The 17540-nt window shown below is 31.3% G+C and overlaps 1 protein-coding gene and 1 pseudogene across 1 annotated transcript; both read right to left on the reverse strand.

Annotated features, from left to right (window-relative positions):
* Positions 1 to 345: 345 nt before the first annotated feature.
* LOC107627563 (uncharacterized) lies at positions 346 to 8806 on the reverse strand (annotated as a pseudogene).
* Positions 8807 to 14956: 6150 nt separating this feature from the next.
* GSTU8 (glutathione S-transferase TAU 8) lies at positions 14957 to 16460 on the reverse strand. Its single transcript, XM_016328319.3, has 2 exons — positions 16088 to 16460; positions 14957 to 15573 (listed from the first exon to the last, which is right to left on the reverse strand). Exons 1-2 carry the CDS (start codon positions 16421 to 16423, stop codon positions 15235 to 15237), a joined length of 675 nt encoding a protein of 224 aa, XP_016183805.1. The 5' UTR covers positions 16424 to 16460; the 3' UTR covers positions 14957 to 15234.
* Positions 16461 to 17540: the final 1080 nt, after the last annotated feature.

Consider the following 17540-nt stretch of genomic DNA (forward strand, 5'->3'; position numbering starts at 1 on the left):
ATATTTTCAACTATCATATTATTATATTCATGGCATAGTTGTAAGAACCGAACCGATGATCGAACTGGTCAGGTTATTGGTTCACTGGTTTATTGGTTCAACCGATAAACTGCTGGTTGAACCGGTAAAACCGGTTTCACATAAATAAAAAATATAAAATACTAAAAATAGTCATAAACTTAATAAATTCAAAATACATATCGTTAGTTCTTCACCAACATTTTAAAAACAACCAAGTTTCAAAGTCTAAATATAACTAATACAAAGATAAACATGAAAGTAGTTAGTACTAGTACATTAGTATCTTAATTAAACACAATAAGGATAACAATTCATAAACTAAATCTAAGGAGTGATTTTGAAGTCGGCAAGTTGCTCTTCATCTGACAAATGTGGAGCTACATCCTGATTGGTTTCATTTTGATTTGCATTTTCTACAGAATTCACAGAAGCCATTCTAAAAGAATATGAAGTAGCAAAAATGCAAAAGTATAAAACAATAGAAATCCTAAATTCCCTAATTCCTATTCCCTATTCAGCAAGACAGCAACCTTAAAGGCTTAAATAGTTAAATTCACAGCACAAGCATATTCATCCTAGAGACCTAGACAAGCATTAGTCAACAAGCAATCTTAAATAGTTAAATTCCCTATTCAGCAAGACAAGCATATTCATATTTCATAGATTCAAGCATATAATTCATATTTCATATTTCCAGAACAAATCAACAAAACAACATAATTCATATTTCATAGATTCAAGCTTTCAACAAGCATATTCATCCCAGAAATTTCAACAAGCCTATTCAACAAGCATATTCATAACACTGTAACAGCAAGAAGTGCAGAACAGAGCAGACTACAGAGGAGAACTAGAGCTAACCTGTTTGACAGAGCAGAAGAGCGAGGCAACGGCGAGTTTGACGGCGCAGCAAGGGCGAGTTCGACGGCGCAGCAAGGGCGAGGACGACGGCGCGGCAATGGCGACGGCGATGAGAGACAGCCGCGGGTCTGTTCTGTTCCTACTTCCTTAGTTCCTTCAGAGTTCAGACTTCAGAGTTCAGACCGGCAGTGAGACGAAGAGGATGACTGCGGGCGGCTGGCGGCTGGGTGAGTGACACTGTGGCAGAGTGAGGTGAGGCGGAGAGGGTTAGGCGCCGTTAGGGTTGAGGGGAAAATTGGAAAGTGGAAACTGGGGTGGGGTTTGGGGCTGGGGCTAGTACCAGGCTTTTCTTTTTTTAAAAAAAAAAAAAATTAACCAAAACGACATCGTTTTGGAAAAGGATTAAAAAAAAACATTTCCGAACCGGTCGGTTAACCAGAAACCGTCGGTTTTCCGGTTTTCATCAAAACTGGCCGGTTCAACCCAGTTCGAAACGTTTCTCTTCCTTATCCGGTTACATCACTCAACCGGACCGGTTATGGGTCCAGTTCACCGATTTTCCAGTCGAACTGGCTGGTCCGGTCCGGTTCTTACAACTATGATTCATGGTGCTAGCAAAGAATATAATAATATTCTATTTGAATTAATATAATTATTTATTTGATCTAATCAAAATAATAATTAAATGATTATTTACCAAGGATTAGACCACTCATTAGTGTGTCACCCCATAGGTTCAATACTAAGCGGGTAGTAAATTAGTCATACTAAATTTACAAATCAAGGTTGGCATCTAGCAACACTCCTTGATGACCCAATAGTATGAAGTAATAATATTTTTACTAAGAACCCAAGATGAACAAAAAATACAACTCCTTCCATCTTTTCAGCTCTTGGCTAACTTTTAGAGTACGGTTTGATTGTCAAACTCTAACTTGTTACCATTATTATAATGAATTATGAATGACTTAAGAAACTCATTTCTTAATTTATTCAAACCCCTTGGCCAAGGCATTATTTATTTCATTCATTATAATCGTAGAGCTCAAACTCATTACCATAGTTGATGGATTCTATTTTGACTAATCATTAATTCTACAAGTATTTAAATCATACCCAATGTCCATTCGACTAACACCGTAGGGTATTAGGTGTCCAGAATCAAAGTATAACAAATATATTGTCAATTACTATGATAGTCGCAGGTCAAAGAAAAATTCTAATATTATGTTCATCATAAGAATATTTGACAAATATACGGTAACTATAACCATTAGAAATTCTTAGAGTGAGTCAGTTCAATGGTTATATCTCTATATATACCATTTATATATATAATTTAATAACTGAGATCTATTAATCTATATATATACATTAATCTATCCGAATCACTAATGTCACATTTTTAGTGATTCTACGATTAAGAACAATTTAAATTAAAAGTACTCAAAAAACGTATATCTCATTATTATTATCCCTATCGTAATTATTCGTTTCTAATTTTAATTAAGGACACTATCATAAATTATAAAAGTTTATTCTTATAAAAAGGAATAATAATAATAATAATTCATGATAGTATTTTGTTGGACATACACACTTATCTCCAACAGATTTCACTAGCTCATTATTGTTGGACTTGCAGTTTTATTGTTTTGTTTTATGAATGGCAATATGTTTTGGAATTATGCACTCATACTAGGTGGTAGATATCCATGGATCTACTAAGGATGGAGACATATCAATTTGAATGTATGGCTACTTGATATATTATATTTGTTTGCTATTTATGACAATATGAAATTTACGGGAAGTTTTTTTTTTTACTTCTGAACTTCTTCTCTAATGTACGAGTACAGGGAATCATTCAATAATGTCAAGGTTTAAAGCACGAAGTGATTAATTTTAGTTTATTATTTTGAGATTTTTTTTCATGTAATTTTATTTTGATATATCTGCATAATAGAGGTGTTGAGTTGAGTAGGTTAGTAGGTTACATAAATTTAATGAAATTGTCTACCAAAAATTTATAATTTTATCTACTATCTTAGAATATTTCCAGTGTTTTTATTATAATATAAATTTTAGTAACAAGTGTGATTATTTTTTGCCCCTACTAAGAGCATATACATGATACTAGAAAATTTCACAATAAGTGAACTAAAAACTACTGCGATTCAAAAAAAAGGCTTGTAATCTTAAAGAAATAAAAGTAAACAATTTTCTGAATGTCTCGGCTGATGAGAAAAATTGCTTCAGGCATACGATTCCATAAAAATTTACCAAATTTAGATTCACTACAATAGGAACACCAGAAGTGTCACTACTATAAACCCCACATCTACCCTCCAAGCTAACACCTAATTTAATTTTTGAATGTACTTAGAACAAAACATAACGATTAATCCATTGTTGTGTGTCCTACTATTACTAATGAATTATAAATAAAAAATTTGATTATTGTTAATGCACAAATTAAACCTGCTTTCTTGAAAGACTTTTAATTTGTTTTTGCTTCGATGCACTGAAATCTTTATAGCAGAAAGGATGCAATGCCTTATGTTGTAGTAGTTGTAGGAGGCTTAGTGTGTCTTCCATAGAAGAAGCAACGATTTCATTAGCCTCTGATCGGTTTCCTTCAATGTTGAGCGTCACACAAGCCATAGTGCAAGAGAGACTTGACCAGTTGATTAGAGAGAGGAGGATGGAAGAAAGATGGAGGAGGAAAGTCAAAGAAAAGAGAGAGAACAAAGTGAGTACTTCTTTTCTTAATTTTTTCCTTTCTAAAATTTTAAGCTATGTATATTTATTTGTTTACTAGTTGATGAAAATCTGGAATGGGAGGTAGTGGACTACTTTTGACTTAGTAATTAAATTCTATATAGATTGATCATTGATGTAGTTGAATGAGATGTAACTGTTAATATTATATCCAATGTTTTTTTGGTGGAAAGTGGAGGTTTATAGCCTTTCTTTGTAAATTATATACTAAAAGCTGGGCTTTATGTCTTTGCTCTGTGGTTATTTTCCATTATCTTTGTTTCGAAGATAAATAATTTGATGCAAAAATGACTATTTAATAATTTTCTATACAATTTTGTTGCAGCCGGATCTTCATTCATAAAGGCTCTAAAGGGGAAACTAACCCTAGTAATCGGAAATTTTTTTTATCATGAATTTTTTAGAATCATTCTATTTGACCAAGTTAGATTTTGAACTACTTTAAGCCAAAGAAAGCTCCATCCTTTTGAATAATGAAATTTATTCTCTTTATCAGCGGGGTATAATGAAAAGCACGTCCCATGTTTGCTTAGAGCAAAACACCACATGAAATCTAATTGACGAAATTGAAAGGCTATAAGAACACTTGGAGATTCCAGAATAGCAAGTCTCATTTCACCTTCTAGTTGTTTATCATCATAAATTTTATCATCATTATGTAATGGACTATAATGTTATGCTATTCTCTTCTGTGTATTATGCAGGTATTTGGAGGATCATGGGGAAGCACACTTACTCTTGTTTTCAGTCAATCTCACCCAAACAAGCTAAGGTGTACTAATTTGTTATTATTCATCACATTTTTTTATATAGAACCAATGAGCATATCATAAATGTATAAGTTTAGATTCCAACAATATTTTGTTGTTAATTTTTAAAATATCTTTTAATTTTGTTTCAAGTTTACTGACATGGCCCTCGATAAATTTCCTCTTAAAGAAGAAAGAGCTTGATTGGTTTTATGAAGGTAGTGGTGTTGCAATATTCCTTGATGGTTGGTATATAGAGTATTCATTTTTCTTTATTTATCTCAGATTATGTTTAAATACCTCTATGTTCAGTGAACTTTCATTTTAAAATGAAGACAATTTTAATTTTTTTAATATATGAAAATATCTCTGATTTTTTGTTATTATACATATTCCCAAAACTTTTAAAATTAAAAAATGAAAAAAAACACTGAAGAAGAAATAAAAAAGGTCTTTTGAAACATCTATATAAGAAATACATAAAAATTAATCACAAAATATTTTTTTAAACAAATTAATTTTTTTCATTTTAAAAATTTTAAATGAATAAAAATAAAAAATTAAAAAATATTTTATAATTATTCTTTTGTATTCTTTATATATTCTTATTATAATTAATATTAATATTAAATTAATAAAAAAATAATTTAAATAATACTGTCATTATTAAAATTCTTTATTTATCATATATACTATCCAATATTCCCAAATCCAATCAAGATATCATTTTTCCATTGTAGTGTAGTATTGGAGTAAGAAATGTTTTTTAGTGAGTTAGGTGCTGGATAAATTAAACAAATTGGACAAAGTCACAAAGACAAATGTGGTTCCCTGGTCCTAAGCAAAAATTTTGATTGGACGAGAAAAATTAAATGAATTAGAGACATTAATTAATAACAAAGAGAATTTAAATAAAAATCTTTGACCTATAGATCTCGCAAGTAAGAGTAGCTATCATTTAACAAGTACCTTCCACCATGCATGGCTCTATCTGGAACTTTATTCCTACAAAATGCTATACTTCACATTTAAGATTGTAATCTTTTGATGACACGTGTTTCATGCATGACTAATATAGAGAACTTTTCTATTTTAGCTCAAATAGTAATAATTAAGGATGAGTTGGAGAATGAATCGTAATATTCTAAAAGTCTTTTAGTAGACAATATGAATAATAAATAAGCTTGTATGGATCTAAGAATTTTCATTGTAGTGTGGCATTGCAGCTTGTTTTTAACAAAACTTCTGTCTATTTGATTGTTGTTTTTGACCTATGAAGTTTAATTATATTAGATTGGTATGACCGTTATACATCGGTTATGAGTTATAATTCGGTCATAAATGTTATAAATTGGTTATTAATAACTGCATCAAAATATCAGATACGTTATTATTCTTTATAAATCTGAAAAATTAATAAATAATTAGTTAATAAATTAATTATTATTTAAATAAATTAAAAAATTTAATTTTTTTAATTTAGAAGAGTAAAAATATTGAAAATACAAATTTTGACACTAATTCTAAAAATATTAACCCAAAATCGGATCAACGAACTAAATCGGTTGGACCAAATCTAAACCGGTCCAAGCCCAATCTATTAAGCACCCATACGAAGCCACCTTCTTCAATTTACCCCGGAGATGTGTTGAACAAGTGGGAGAATCATGTTTACAAATCCTAGCGTCTCCGAAAATTCAATCATCCATAACTTTCAATTTGGAGTTCCGATTAACGAGTCAGCGGCCACGTGTTTGTCTCAGAATTTTCTTCAAATTCTATCTGAACAAAGTGATAAGAAATTTGCATTTCTCACCCAATTCTCCCCCTCCTCAATTTCGAGATTTTTGAGTTTAGGTATTGAGAAATTAAATAATTTTGATAGTTTAGGTGAACTCTGGCACCAGAAAATTTTATCAGTGGGGGCAAAATATATATAGTATAATAATAATTTTATAATTATACTATAGTATTATAAAATATGATTATTCCTCAAATTATTTAACTAACAAATTAAAACAATAAAATAATTTATAATAGTAAATAATTTAAAATTTCATTCTTCTGGGTTTCATATTTTGAAAATATTGAATAATCTTTTCGTTGTCAATACAATCAAATGTCTCTCTTTCTATATATGTCACTAAACAATCATTTAAAAATTCAACTTTCATACGGTTGCGAAGCCGACTCTTTATGATGTTCATAGCAGAAAAAGTTCTTTCAACTGATGCAGTTGCTACAAGCAAAATTAAAGCTAACTTCAAAAGAAGAAACACTAATGGATAAATAATATTTTTTCGAGTCTCAACCAATTTCTGAGAAAGAGCACCAATCTCATTTAAGTTTGAGAATTGATCATCAGAACGCACATCTAATATGAAATTCTCAAGTTGACTATCAAGTGCCAAAAGTTGAGTAGAAGAAAATTCTAATGGATAGAATTGAGCTAACTGGATCATTTTCTCCTTATCAAATGCAAGAAATGCGTGTCTTGGATTCAGACAAGCTATACAAAGAAGCAATTTAGTATTCACCTCTGTAAAACGATTGTTGAGTTCTTGAAGTTGTCTATCAACTACTTGATAGAATATCTCAACTTGAAAATGATGCAAATTTGAGATCTTTTGAGCTTTGCGTCTTGATCTTCCTTGTGACACAAATATATCATCCATTTTTGGAACGGTAATATTATGTTTGTCACAAAACAATGAGACTTCATCAAGTAAAAGAGACCAACCATCATCTCTTATAGTTTACAACCGTTGCGTAGACACTTTAACCAATGCCATAGCATTTACAATGTCTTGATCATTCCTTGTAATGCTTGAGATAATTCATTAGTAACTCCCAAGATATTTTTCATCAAGTGCAAGTTGAAAATGAATTCAAAGGATTGAATGACATTCAATAAATGACATGCTTCAACTCTTTGTTCTGAATTGTTTCCATCTTCCTCAACATATTCAAGAACATTGACTACGGAAGGAAACAAAGAAATTAATCGAAGTATAGTTCCATAGTGTGAACCCCATCTATTATCTCCAGCTATTTTCAAAGCTATTTCTTGATTCAAACCACGTCCACTAGAAATTTCTCCACTTTGTATAGCTTCAATTGTCTTAGTCATTTGACTATCACGAAGCATATCTCTTCGTTTACACGAAGCTCCAACAATATTGCACAAATTGGTTAACAAATTAAAAAGCAAAGCAATTTCAACTTATTTTTTTGCAACCGTTACAAGAGCTAATTGAAGTTGGTGGGCAAAGTAATGTACATAGAAAGCATAAGAATTTTCTTTTATTATCAAAGTTTTCAAACCATTAAATTCTCCTTGCATATTACTTGCACCATCATATCCTTGGCCACGTACTCTTGATAAACTTAAATTATATGTTTCTAATAATGACTCCAATGCTAATTTTAGAGATAAATCATTAGTATTAGAAACATGAACAAGACCAAGAAAATGCTCCCTAACTTGCCCTTCTTTATTCACATACCTTAAACAAACTGACATTTGCTCCTTAATAGAAATATCGCAAGCTTCATCAACCAAAACAGCAAACAATTCATCCCCAAGATCATTTACAACAGCTTTTGTCGTTTCACATGCAGCCGCTCTTACAATATCTTTTTTAATTGAGGGAGCTCTTAGTTTAAGATTCCCACGAACATTTTTAAAAGCACGATCAATCTCTTCATTATGTTGTGCAAGAAAGTTTAGAAGTTCCAAAAAATTTTCTTGATTAACAGAATCATCTGTCTCATCATTACCACGAAAGGCCAATCCTTGTCGCAAAAGAAATCTAATACAATCAATTGTAGCTGTCAAGTGAATTTGATAATTCTTTTTAGCCTGCTCATATTATTTTTCAATAGCAGCACTAATGTGTTGTTTTTCCTTGATAAGTGCTTCACATTTTCTCCAAGCTTGATTATGAGCATTATCATGAATCCCAACATGAGTTTGTAATCTCTCCCTTTTTTTTTTTCAATTTGAAAAGTCATTGGTTACAAAAGCATCGCCACCTTCACTCTCAGGTTTCATAAGATAACAACAAAGACAAAAAATAGCATCTTTTGATATACTATACTCTAACCAATTGCCATAATCATCAAACCAACTAGGATTAAATCTTCGAAAAGAAGAACCACAAGCAGTTTGCGGAAAATCATGAGTCCTTGGTTGACAAGGACTTTTTTAAATATGCACATCTAACTTTGTCTCTGTCATTCGGATGATAACTTGAAATCTTTGGTCGTTGTCCTGTATCTGCTATGAGACTCTCTACTTCAACTTCTAAAAACCTCCTCTTGTTAGAAGAGGTCGATAAATTGTTTTGGGATCCAATCTCCAATGATGAAGTTCTTTTAAAATATTTCTCCATTACTAATAGAATAAAATTATAAACCTAAATTAATTAATTAATAAAATTAATTTACAATTCTTCTCAAATTGAGAAGTTCAGTATAAAAATATAAATAAAAAATTGATCCATTAGCAACAGCAGCAAGCTAGCAACTAATAATATCCCAAATTTCTAATTCAAAATAATTTAATACACAAAAATAATTAACAAACAAATTAATAAAATTAAAGTATCAATTACATGAGAACAAATTTAATCACAAATTCACAATTTTTAAATCAACTATACTAAATTATCATTTATCAAACAATGAAATAAATGAGCGAAAAAATGAATGAAGCAACTAAGTGAATTAAGTATATGAACTATGTGCTAACTATTGATTATTATTCAGTCACATAAAAATATAATACTCCAACAGAACTTGAATCTCAATTAACATAATGAATTTGGTTAGTTGCTCATAATTTTCTGTTTCAACTTAACAAAAAAACCAACACAATACCACCTGACCTAAAATCTGTTGATTCTTAACTATTGATTCTTATTTAATCACAAACCATGTCTTTATTCTAAATCCCCATTCGGCCATTTCCCACCCCAAAAGCTTATTTATTTATAATATACATATGCTATAATTAATTGGTTACAGGATAGACTTGAGGATTTTTTGTTGTTTACCACTCTTGATAAGTTTATAGGTTGATTTGGGTTTCCAATCATGTACCAAGAGGCAAACTAAACTCCAGGAGGATGACCCAGTAGCGGTGTAGCGCCAATGGCAATAGAGAAGAGGATTATAGAATAAAAAAGAAGAACCAGTCAACTAGAACTCCAGAAGTCCAGAAGAAATTGATGTTTGTTGAAGAAGAAGGCAGAATCGAAGAATCAGATGCCGAATTGCTGAGTGCCAAAGGAAGAAACGCAGAAGAGGAACGCAGCGGCAGATCCACACAAATCATAAGCAGTGACGAAAAAGAAGGTAGAACCTGAGAAGTGAGAAGCACTAGACGCGGCGTGGCGGCGATGCAAGGAGAAACCGACAGAGGACGGAGCCACGCGGGAGAATCGCGGAGTCGCGGGGAGCAGAAATGCGGAGTGACAGCCTGACAGGGTAGCTAGTGACACTGCCACACAGCCCACACTGGCGGAGCCACGGAGCGGCAGAAACGCGGAGTAGCCGAGTAGCAGTCTGGCGGCAGTAATTCTGGCCTTCTGGGGCTTGGAGGTTGGAGGGCAAAGGCTGGAGTAGTTAGGGATTTGGAGAGAAAGGGAGAAGCAGAATAGTTTAGGGATTTGGGGCTTTGGGTTGGGGCTGGGGGCAAAAGTCATTATATAATGGGGGCAATCTTGACATTTCACTAAGAATTACTCTCTATTATTTGAAATTTGACTAGGGGCAGTTGCCCTCACTGACTTATGCATAAATTCGTCCCTCGTTGAACCCTTGTGAATTATTGAGTTAGTGAACCCTATGATGATTATAGTGATATTATGTGAGATAGATTGTGTTTTGGTTGATTTGGAGTTCAATTGGATGATTTAGAACAAAATCCAGATAATTAGGCTTGAGAAATTGATGTTTGGGAGCTTGGAGCTTGTAAAAAGAGAGGTTTTTAAAGTGTTCCGAGTTTAGAGAGAAATCGGCCAAAGTATACATTTGGTTTCTCGTAAAAGCATATATGAGAAGCTAAAGCTAGACATGCTTTCAAGTTATACAATTATAAAGCAATGAAAATAATATATAATTTAAATAATGTAAAACATTATTTTTATTTCTCAATAATAATAGAGTATATTGAGTCAATTATTGGTTTAGTTTTGATAACTATGAATAAAGTATGAAACAACAATGTTGTTATGGTGGGTGATCTTTTTAATTTTTTTCAACAATTATTTGATAAAGTATGACTTCTCACCTTATATTCTTTAAGTAAGATTAAGAAAAACGACTATATTGCGTGTATACTAACTACCAAAATCAGCCACTAGTATAAAATACATGTTGGATACAAAATACACATTGAAAATAAACTAAATACATAAATACACAATGGCTGATTTTGGTGGCTAGTTTTAATATATAAATGACATTTTTGTAAGAAAAATATGTAAAAAAAAATATTAAATGATAAAAAATCATACTTTATCAAATAATTAAAAAAAATTGAGAGAATTCATTCCCTTAAGACTTTGAGTCTACGCAGAGAATAATCACTTGCTCATAGTAAAAAAAGTTTAATTATTCTGCATGTCCCTATAATTTTACGTAGAAAATATTTCATCAAATTTTCAATTAAATCTCTATATTTTTTTTTAATTGAATTTTTATACTATTTAATTTTTTTCAATTAAATTCTTACCGTCACAAAAACACATAAAATAACAAAATATTCTATTAAAAAAAATATTCTAATGTTAAAGATAAAAGACCTAATTCAGAATATGTCAATATTTTTTAAATTCCAAAATCACGCGTGTCATCATTTTCACAAACTCAAGAAGTTCAAACCCTTCATTTTCTTCTTTAGTATTCTCTCTCGCTTCTCCATGAATAACAGCAACAACTCTTCCGCTTCCAAATTAATCTCCTTTCTTCCAAATGCAGTTACTGAAATAGGTTGTTGCTGTGACGAAGACGATGGTGACATTCTCAGTTAGCGGCCTCTTCCTCCTCCCAATGCTGCCATTACAAAATCCTAACCCTTCAATTTCCCGCTCCCTGTCACTATTACCCACATGGCTATCCTCTCCGAGCCTCCTGATCGCCATCAGCAATCTCCACAGCGAACTCGAGAAGACGAATCAGGCGTTATGCCTCGTCGGCCTTATCGACGCCTCTGACCGCTATGTAGCGGGCTGTGCCACTGTCGTCCAAGTCGACGATGTCCTTGACCGTGGTGGTGACGAGCTCAAGGTCCTCTACTTCCTTGAGAAGCTGAAACATGAGGCGGGTTTTGAGAAGAGAGTTTTTAGACGGGTTTCGAGCATGTGTCGGAGTCCTGCAACCTAACAATCTAATTTCGAGTAGGTTTTTGTCGCAGAATGCAACTGTCTTGATTGTTGGAGATTCTGTTTTTGTTCACAGAGGGTTGTTGCCACAGCACATTGATTATGGTTTGGAGAGGATCAATGAAGAAGTTAGAGGGTTGTTGCCACAGCACATTGATTATGGTTTGGAGAGGATCAATGAAGAAGTTAGGGATTGGATTAAGTGCTTGTTTGTGAGCCATTATTTTGATAAAATCTTTTTTCAATGAAAAAAAATTTTTTTTATAACGTATTTAGCAAATTTCTAGTAGTAAAAGTAAAAGTACTAGAAAAATTAAAAAAAAAATTTTTGAGAAGTCCTAATTTATATCTTTTTTTAAAAGATCTTTTCTCTTACAAAAAAATAGTTTTTTATCTATTAAATAAACAAAAAAGTACTTTTATATCGTTATATTCAAACATAATTGATAGATAAAAAGATCTTTTTGCATGAAATACCCAAATATAAAATTACTTTTACTTTTTCATAAGATATTTTAAAAAAAGATAACTCAAAAAAAATCTTTTCTTAAAAAATCACCCAAACAAGCTATAAAAGTTAGGAATTTGGTTTAGATTTTAGGTGTAACAATTAATCTAATATTAAAAGTGGTTTATTTGAGATTAGTCTGCTTGAAATTGTTCTGAATTGGATTGTTTGAATTTTTTCTCTAGAATTACAAACCGAATTTTTTCTTCTTTTTTTTTGCTTTTCATTGAGTGTAAAGTTACAGGTAAGAACTAAGAACTTGTGCGGGATTGATTTAGCTCAGAAATGCCCTTCACAGCCGATGAGTAAGTACACATGGATGAGCTTAAGTATTTTTTACTACTACACTTTGCTTTGTTGATGCAACAAACTCTTTCTATTCTACGAGGAAACACCTCTCGATAGAGTCTTCCTTTCTTCGGCTTGCTCTTTTGACCTACTTTGAAAAAGAAAATTCCTAGGAAATATATTATTAATGAATATGAAGATAGAATATGAATAAATAAGTAAATTCATATTTTATTAACGTTTGTTTAATATTTAATATTAATAGAAACTTAATTAAAAAAATTAAAAGATATAAAGATTTAATTGAAAAAAAAATATACAAATTTAATTAAAAATTTGGTGAAATTATAGCAGAGTAATTAAATTAAAAATATATATATAAATTGATATGTGCTATGATGAGAAGAAACATGTGGATTTTTTTTTGTTTTCCATGGTATCCTCTAGTCTTAGAGGCCAAAGATTAATTTATTGCAGTACTGAGCTCCATTTAAAGATTTGTTCCGACCAATAAATTGCTACATGTATGTGAGTTTTTTTTATTGTGCTAAAATGAGAAGAAACATGTGGGCCTTTTTTTATTGAGCCCTTGTTAATTACTATTAGTATGTCGGACTATGGTATAAGCTAAAGCCCAAAAAATCATTTTATAGAATAACTACAATTAGAGAATTTGTTTTGTACAAAAATTTATAGGGAGATTGCCTGGCTAAAATGGGTTCAAAGAATGAAGTAGGTTTTTAGTTCGATTTCTCCTCTCCAAAAACTTATTAGAATCCTCCATGAGAGAGGGATCAAATTACTGCGCTTAATTTGTACCTAGTCTTTCTTTTGTTTTTCTTCTGGGCTTTATGCCCCTTATAACACCCCAAAAAAAAGTGTTAGATTATTTTGTGATTTGGTTGATGAAAATTGAGAATGGCTGACCACACATAAAGTCTCTTTGTTGTTTAGGAAAAACCGGCTTAAGGAAAGGAGCCTTAGTCAAATAGAATGAATTTCATTCTTGCCTATTTCTAGAATGTGAAAACATCATCAAATTAGTGTTATAGGTTGACTTTACTGTTTACACATTTTTATTAACTATTCATCTTCTAAATTCTATGCTAGGTGTAGGCCTGTAGGGTGATTGGCACTCAATATTGGTTAGCCATTTAATTTTCTTTATAAGAAATTGTATTTTTAAACCAACGCACATTATTAATAGCAAGCCTCACAAATTACTCATACTTGAAAACTATAAAATGCAGTAATATGTAAACAAGTAATCATAAGACCACATGAACTTGCACCATGAACTTGTGTATTTCTCTAACCATTCTCTAGTGCTTCAAAACAAATTGCATCATCAATTGTCTTCTATTCGAATTCACAAATTCTATGTTCAACACTTCAAGGAAATAGATCAGCTATATATGCTTATATTTTCTTCAAAGTTGTTTCAGTTTGGAAATTGCAAATTACAAGTATAAAACAGTGAATTATCATAACATTTTTATAATGCTCTAGACTAACAAGTATCTAGTAACTTCCAAGAGTTGATATTTTGCTTTCTTTGTGAAATTTCTTCGGAGGTTACTTGTACTATACTAGGGTTGTAGGGTAGGGTTTGGACTCTACCTTAACCTTATCCGCGGGTTGAAAATTTTATTAAAACTCTACCCTATTCTACCCGCGAACCCTACTCACACCCTAAAATTCTGAACCCTACCCTATCTTACCCGCAGAAATATCAAAATTTTTCAAAATAAATATAAAATTCAATCATTTCAAATTTTATACATATTAATAACATAAAAAATAAAAAATTATGCTTTAAATTACTAAATTAACTAATTAGTTTAGTGGTTGTTCACTTATTGTAAGTCATTACATAAGAGAGGTTGTGGATTTAACTTTCACTTCCTTTACTATATATCTAATTTTTATAAAATATGTGTTATATATGAGGTGCGGGTAGGTAAACCCGTACCCTACCCTACCGCAGGCATACTCGGACTGTATCCTACCCTACCCGCAACGGGTCGGGTAGCCTACCCTCCCCGAACGGGTTGGACCGGGTTGGATACCCGCAGGTAGGGTATGAATTGCCAGCCCTATACCATAGTGCTTTGGATCAGCAAGGAGAAGGTGCATGTAAGAAGAAAATGACATTAATGGAACATTGGGGTAACGCAATCAACAACAGCATACCAGAACTAGTGGAATGGTAGAAAAAATGTTTATACCATAGTTCATATCTAATATCTCATGGTCTATACCTTGTATCTCAAATTACACCCTCCTAGTTTGTTTATGTTCCATTAACCCATGTCCCAAAATCGGAAGAAAAATATTGGAACAGAATGAAACACAAGATGTATTGAAATACATAAATGAAATGAGAACCATTCATTAATATTTTCTTTTTTGGTATTTTTCATAAAGAAAGTGGCAAAAACAACTCTTCCATGTGTCAAAGAACATCATAAAGTCAATCTTTTGACTTGAAACTATAATATATGATAGTACTAGCAGCAACACATTCAAAACCATTAGAAACAGAACAGAATTTTGCATATTACAATAGTATCATTTTTGAAGAAAAATGTTATGGTAACAATTATGGATCGCACCTCTAAAAATGCCAAAATGGTTTCTACTTTTTAGCAGATGCTTTGAAAAATGCAAACAATTCATCTCTTGGAGGCAGGCCTTCCTTGATCACAGGGTGATTGATATACTCTTGACTCCATTTATATAACTTAGGAAATTTCTCAATGGTCAATAACTCTAATCCTGCAATTTCTTGTAATATAGAAACCCAGTAGCCAATAAAATTTGCTGCTATGTCAACCAATCCTATGGTCTCTCCTCCAAAGAACTTCTTGTCCTTCAGTTCATCTTGCAGTATCTTGAGAGCTTCCAAGGCTTCCTCAACGGCTTTCTCGCGCCCTTTCTCGTCGCTCCAACAAGCATTCCATATGGCAGGCAAGATCTTAACATACATAACAACATCCGATCATGTATTATCATATAAGCAAAATCAAACTAAATTATTTTACCACTGTGCTAGGTGTATATCAAAACTCAGTTACCAAATCAGTACTCTATAGAATACATGTTGAAATACAAAAACATATTGAAAATGAATTAAACAACACATATATTTATACTCGACTGATTTTTTGTGTGCACTTAACATTTTTGTTTTTCTTATTTGGTTTTTTTTGTTTCAGTCTAAATTGATTACGCTTAGTAACTATGTCCTAAATCATTCTATAGACCAAATAAACTAACATAAAACCAAAACCATGTGACTATGTGAGCATTCTTATGTTAACATGTAACAATTTTATGTTAAATTCTTGTAAGTCCAAAAAGAAGGGGGAAAAAAATCTCTTCAGTTTCGGTCAACATAAGCAAAAAGCCACTATCTTAAAAGTTCTTCATACTAACAACGTATGAAAGATGGAAAATGGAAAGAAGAAGATGATAATGTAAAAACTGACCTTGTCATCAAGGGTCTTACACCAAAAACGTGCCAAGGCTCTATGATAAGGATCTTGTGGCAAAAAGGCGTGGTTATTGTTGTTGTTCCAAACCTCATCTATGTATTCAAGAATAACAAGTGACTCAGCTATGGAGTTCCCATTGTGAACAAGAACAGGTACCTTCTTGTGAACAGGGTTATACTTGAGTAAGTCAAGACTCTTGTTAGCAAGATCCTCCTCTGAGTAATTGTATGGAACACCCTTTAGCTTCAAAGCAAGGTCAATTCTGTTGCTGAATGGGCTTGCCCATTTTCCCAGTACCCTCACTTCTTCATTATCTGAAGAAGAAGCCATTGAGTATCAATGTGATTGCTGTGGTTTGATACTTTGGTTGGACTTATAGAGTATTTTAAGTTAGAAATTGGAGTTTGTTTTGATTTATTTGTTATTATTATTTTTTTTGTCAACATTGACGGATTGGAATTTGGTGGGAGTGGTGGTAGGTGGTGATTTATTATCTTCGGTTAAAAAAAAAAAAAATCCATTTTACCGTAGAGTCCCATAAAAAAAAAGAATAGAGCATAAATAGATTTTTTTAATATTTTGAAAAAAATGTTATTTGTATTATTTTATATGTACATTTAAAGTGTATATTTTTTATTTTTGGTATTAAAATAAAATAATTAATAATAAATATAAAAATAAAATATCTATTTTTTATAACATGAAAAATTATTTAATTAGTGTTGCATAGAAAATGATAAAAATATAAATTTTCTATTAACAAGATTTGTTTGTCAAAATAAAATAAAAAGTTAACAGATTTTTTATATCCAAATTCTTTGTAGAAACTAGTTATAGCAAACACATTTAGGTAGTCTTTGTAAATCCAGAATTAAGAATCAGTCCAGTTGATGAGTTGAATATGTAGATAATTCTACCCTCAAGTTGTGATTCTAACGCCTAATCATGGTGAAAAATGAGTGTCATTAGATCATTTATCTGATAAGAAAAAAACAAGAGACAACAATATAAAACCACATTTATCAAATTCAGTTTGACCCAGTGGAATTAGAAATTTTGTCACTTAGTCATCAATTCGAGTTGGGTCACTATTTGAATCCAATCAAACTTAGTCAAATTTGATCAAATCAATTAAAACTAAATGAATCAATTTAGTCAAATTTTACCTGATTAAACTAAATAAGATTATTATTTGCTATGCATGATATTTTTTATTAAATATATTACATAAATAAAATTAAATTATATTTAAAATTTAACAAAAAAATAATTTTTATTGATTAGAATATATTTTTTATTTTTATGATTATAATATTTTTTTTCCTAAATACTTAAAAAATATAATAAATATAAACTTATAAACACTTAAAGAATATAATAAATATAAATTAATTGATGAGTTATTAAAATTTAAAAATAAGAACTAATTTAGTACAAAATAAAACTA

This window comes from Arachis ipaensis, chromosome B2, assembly GCF_059453495.1.
Source record: "Arachis ipaensis isolate K30076 ecotype BB chromosome B2, ASM5945349v1, whole genome shotgun sequence".
Taxonomy (NCBI): Eukaryota; Viridiplantae; Streptophyta; class Magnoliopsida; order Fabales; family Fabaceae; genus Arachis; species Arachis ipaensis.

Coding starts and splice junctions, on each gene's coding strand:
- GSTU8 (XM_016328319.3), bottom strand. CDS start 16,423: ATGGCTTCTTCTTCAGATAATGAAGAAGTGAGGGTACTGGGAAAATGG. Junction 15,574..16,087: donor GTAAGACCCTTGATGACAAG/GTCAGTTTTTAC, acceptor ATGTATGTTAAG/ATCTTGCCTGCCATATGGAA.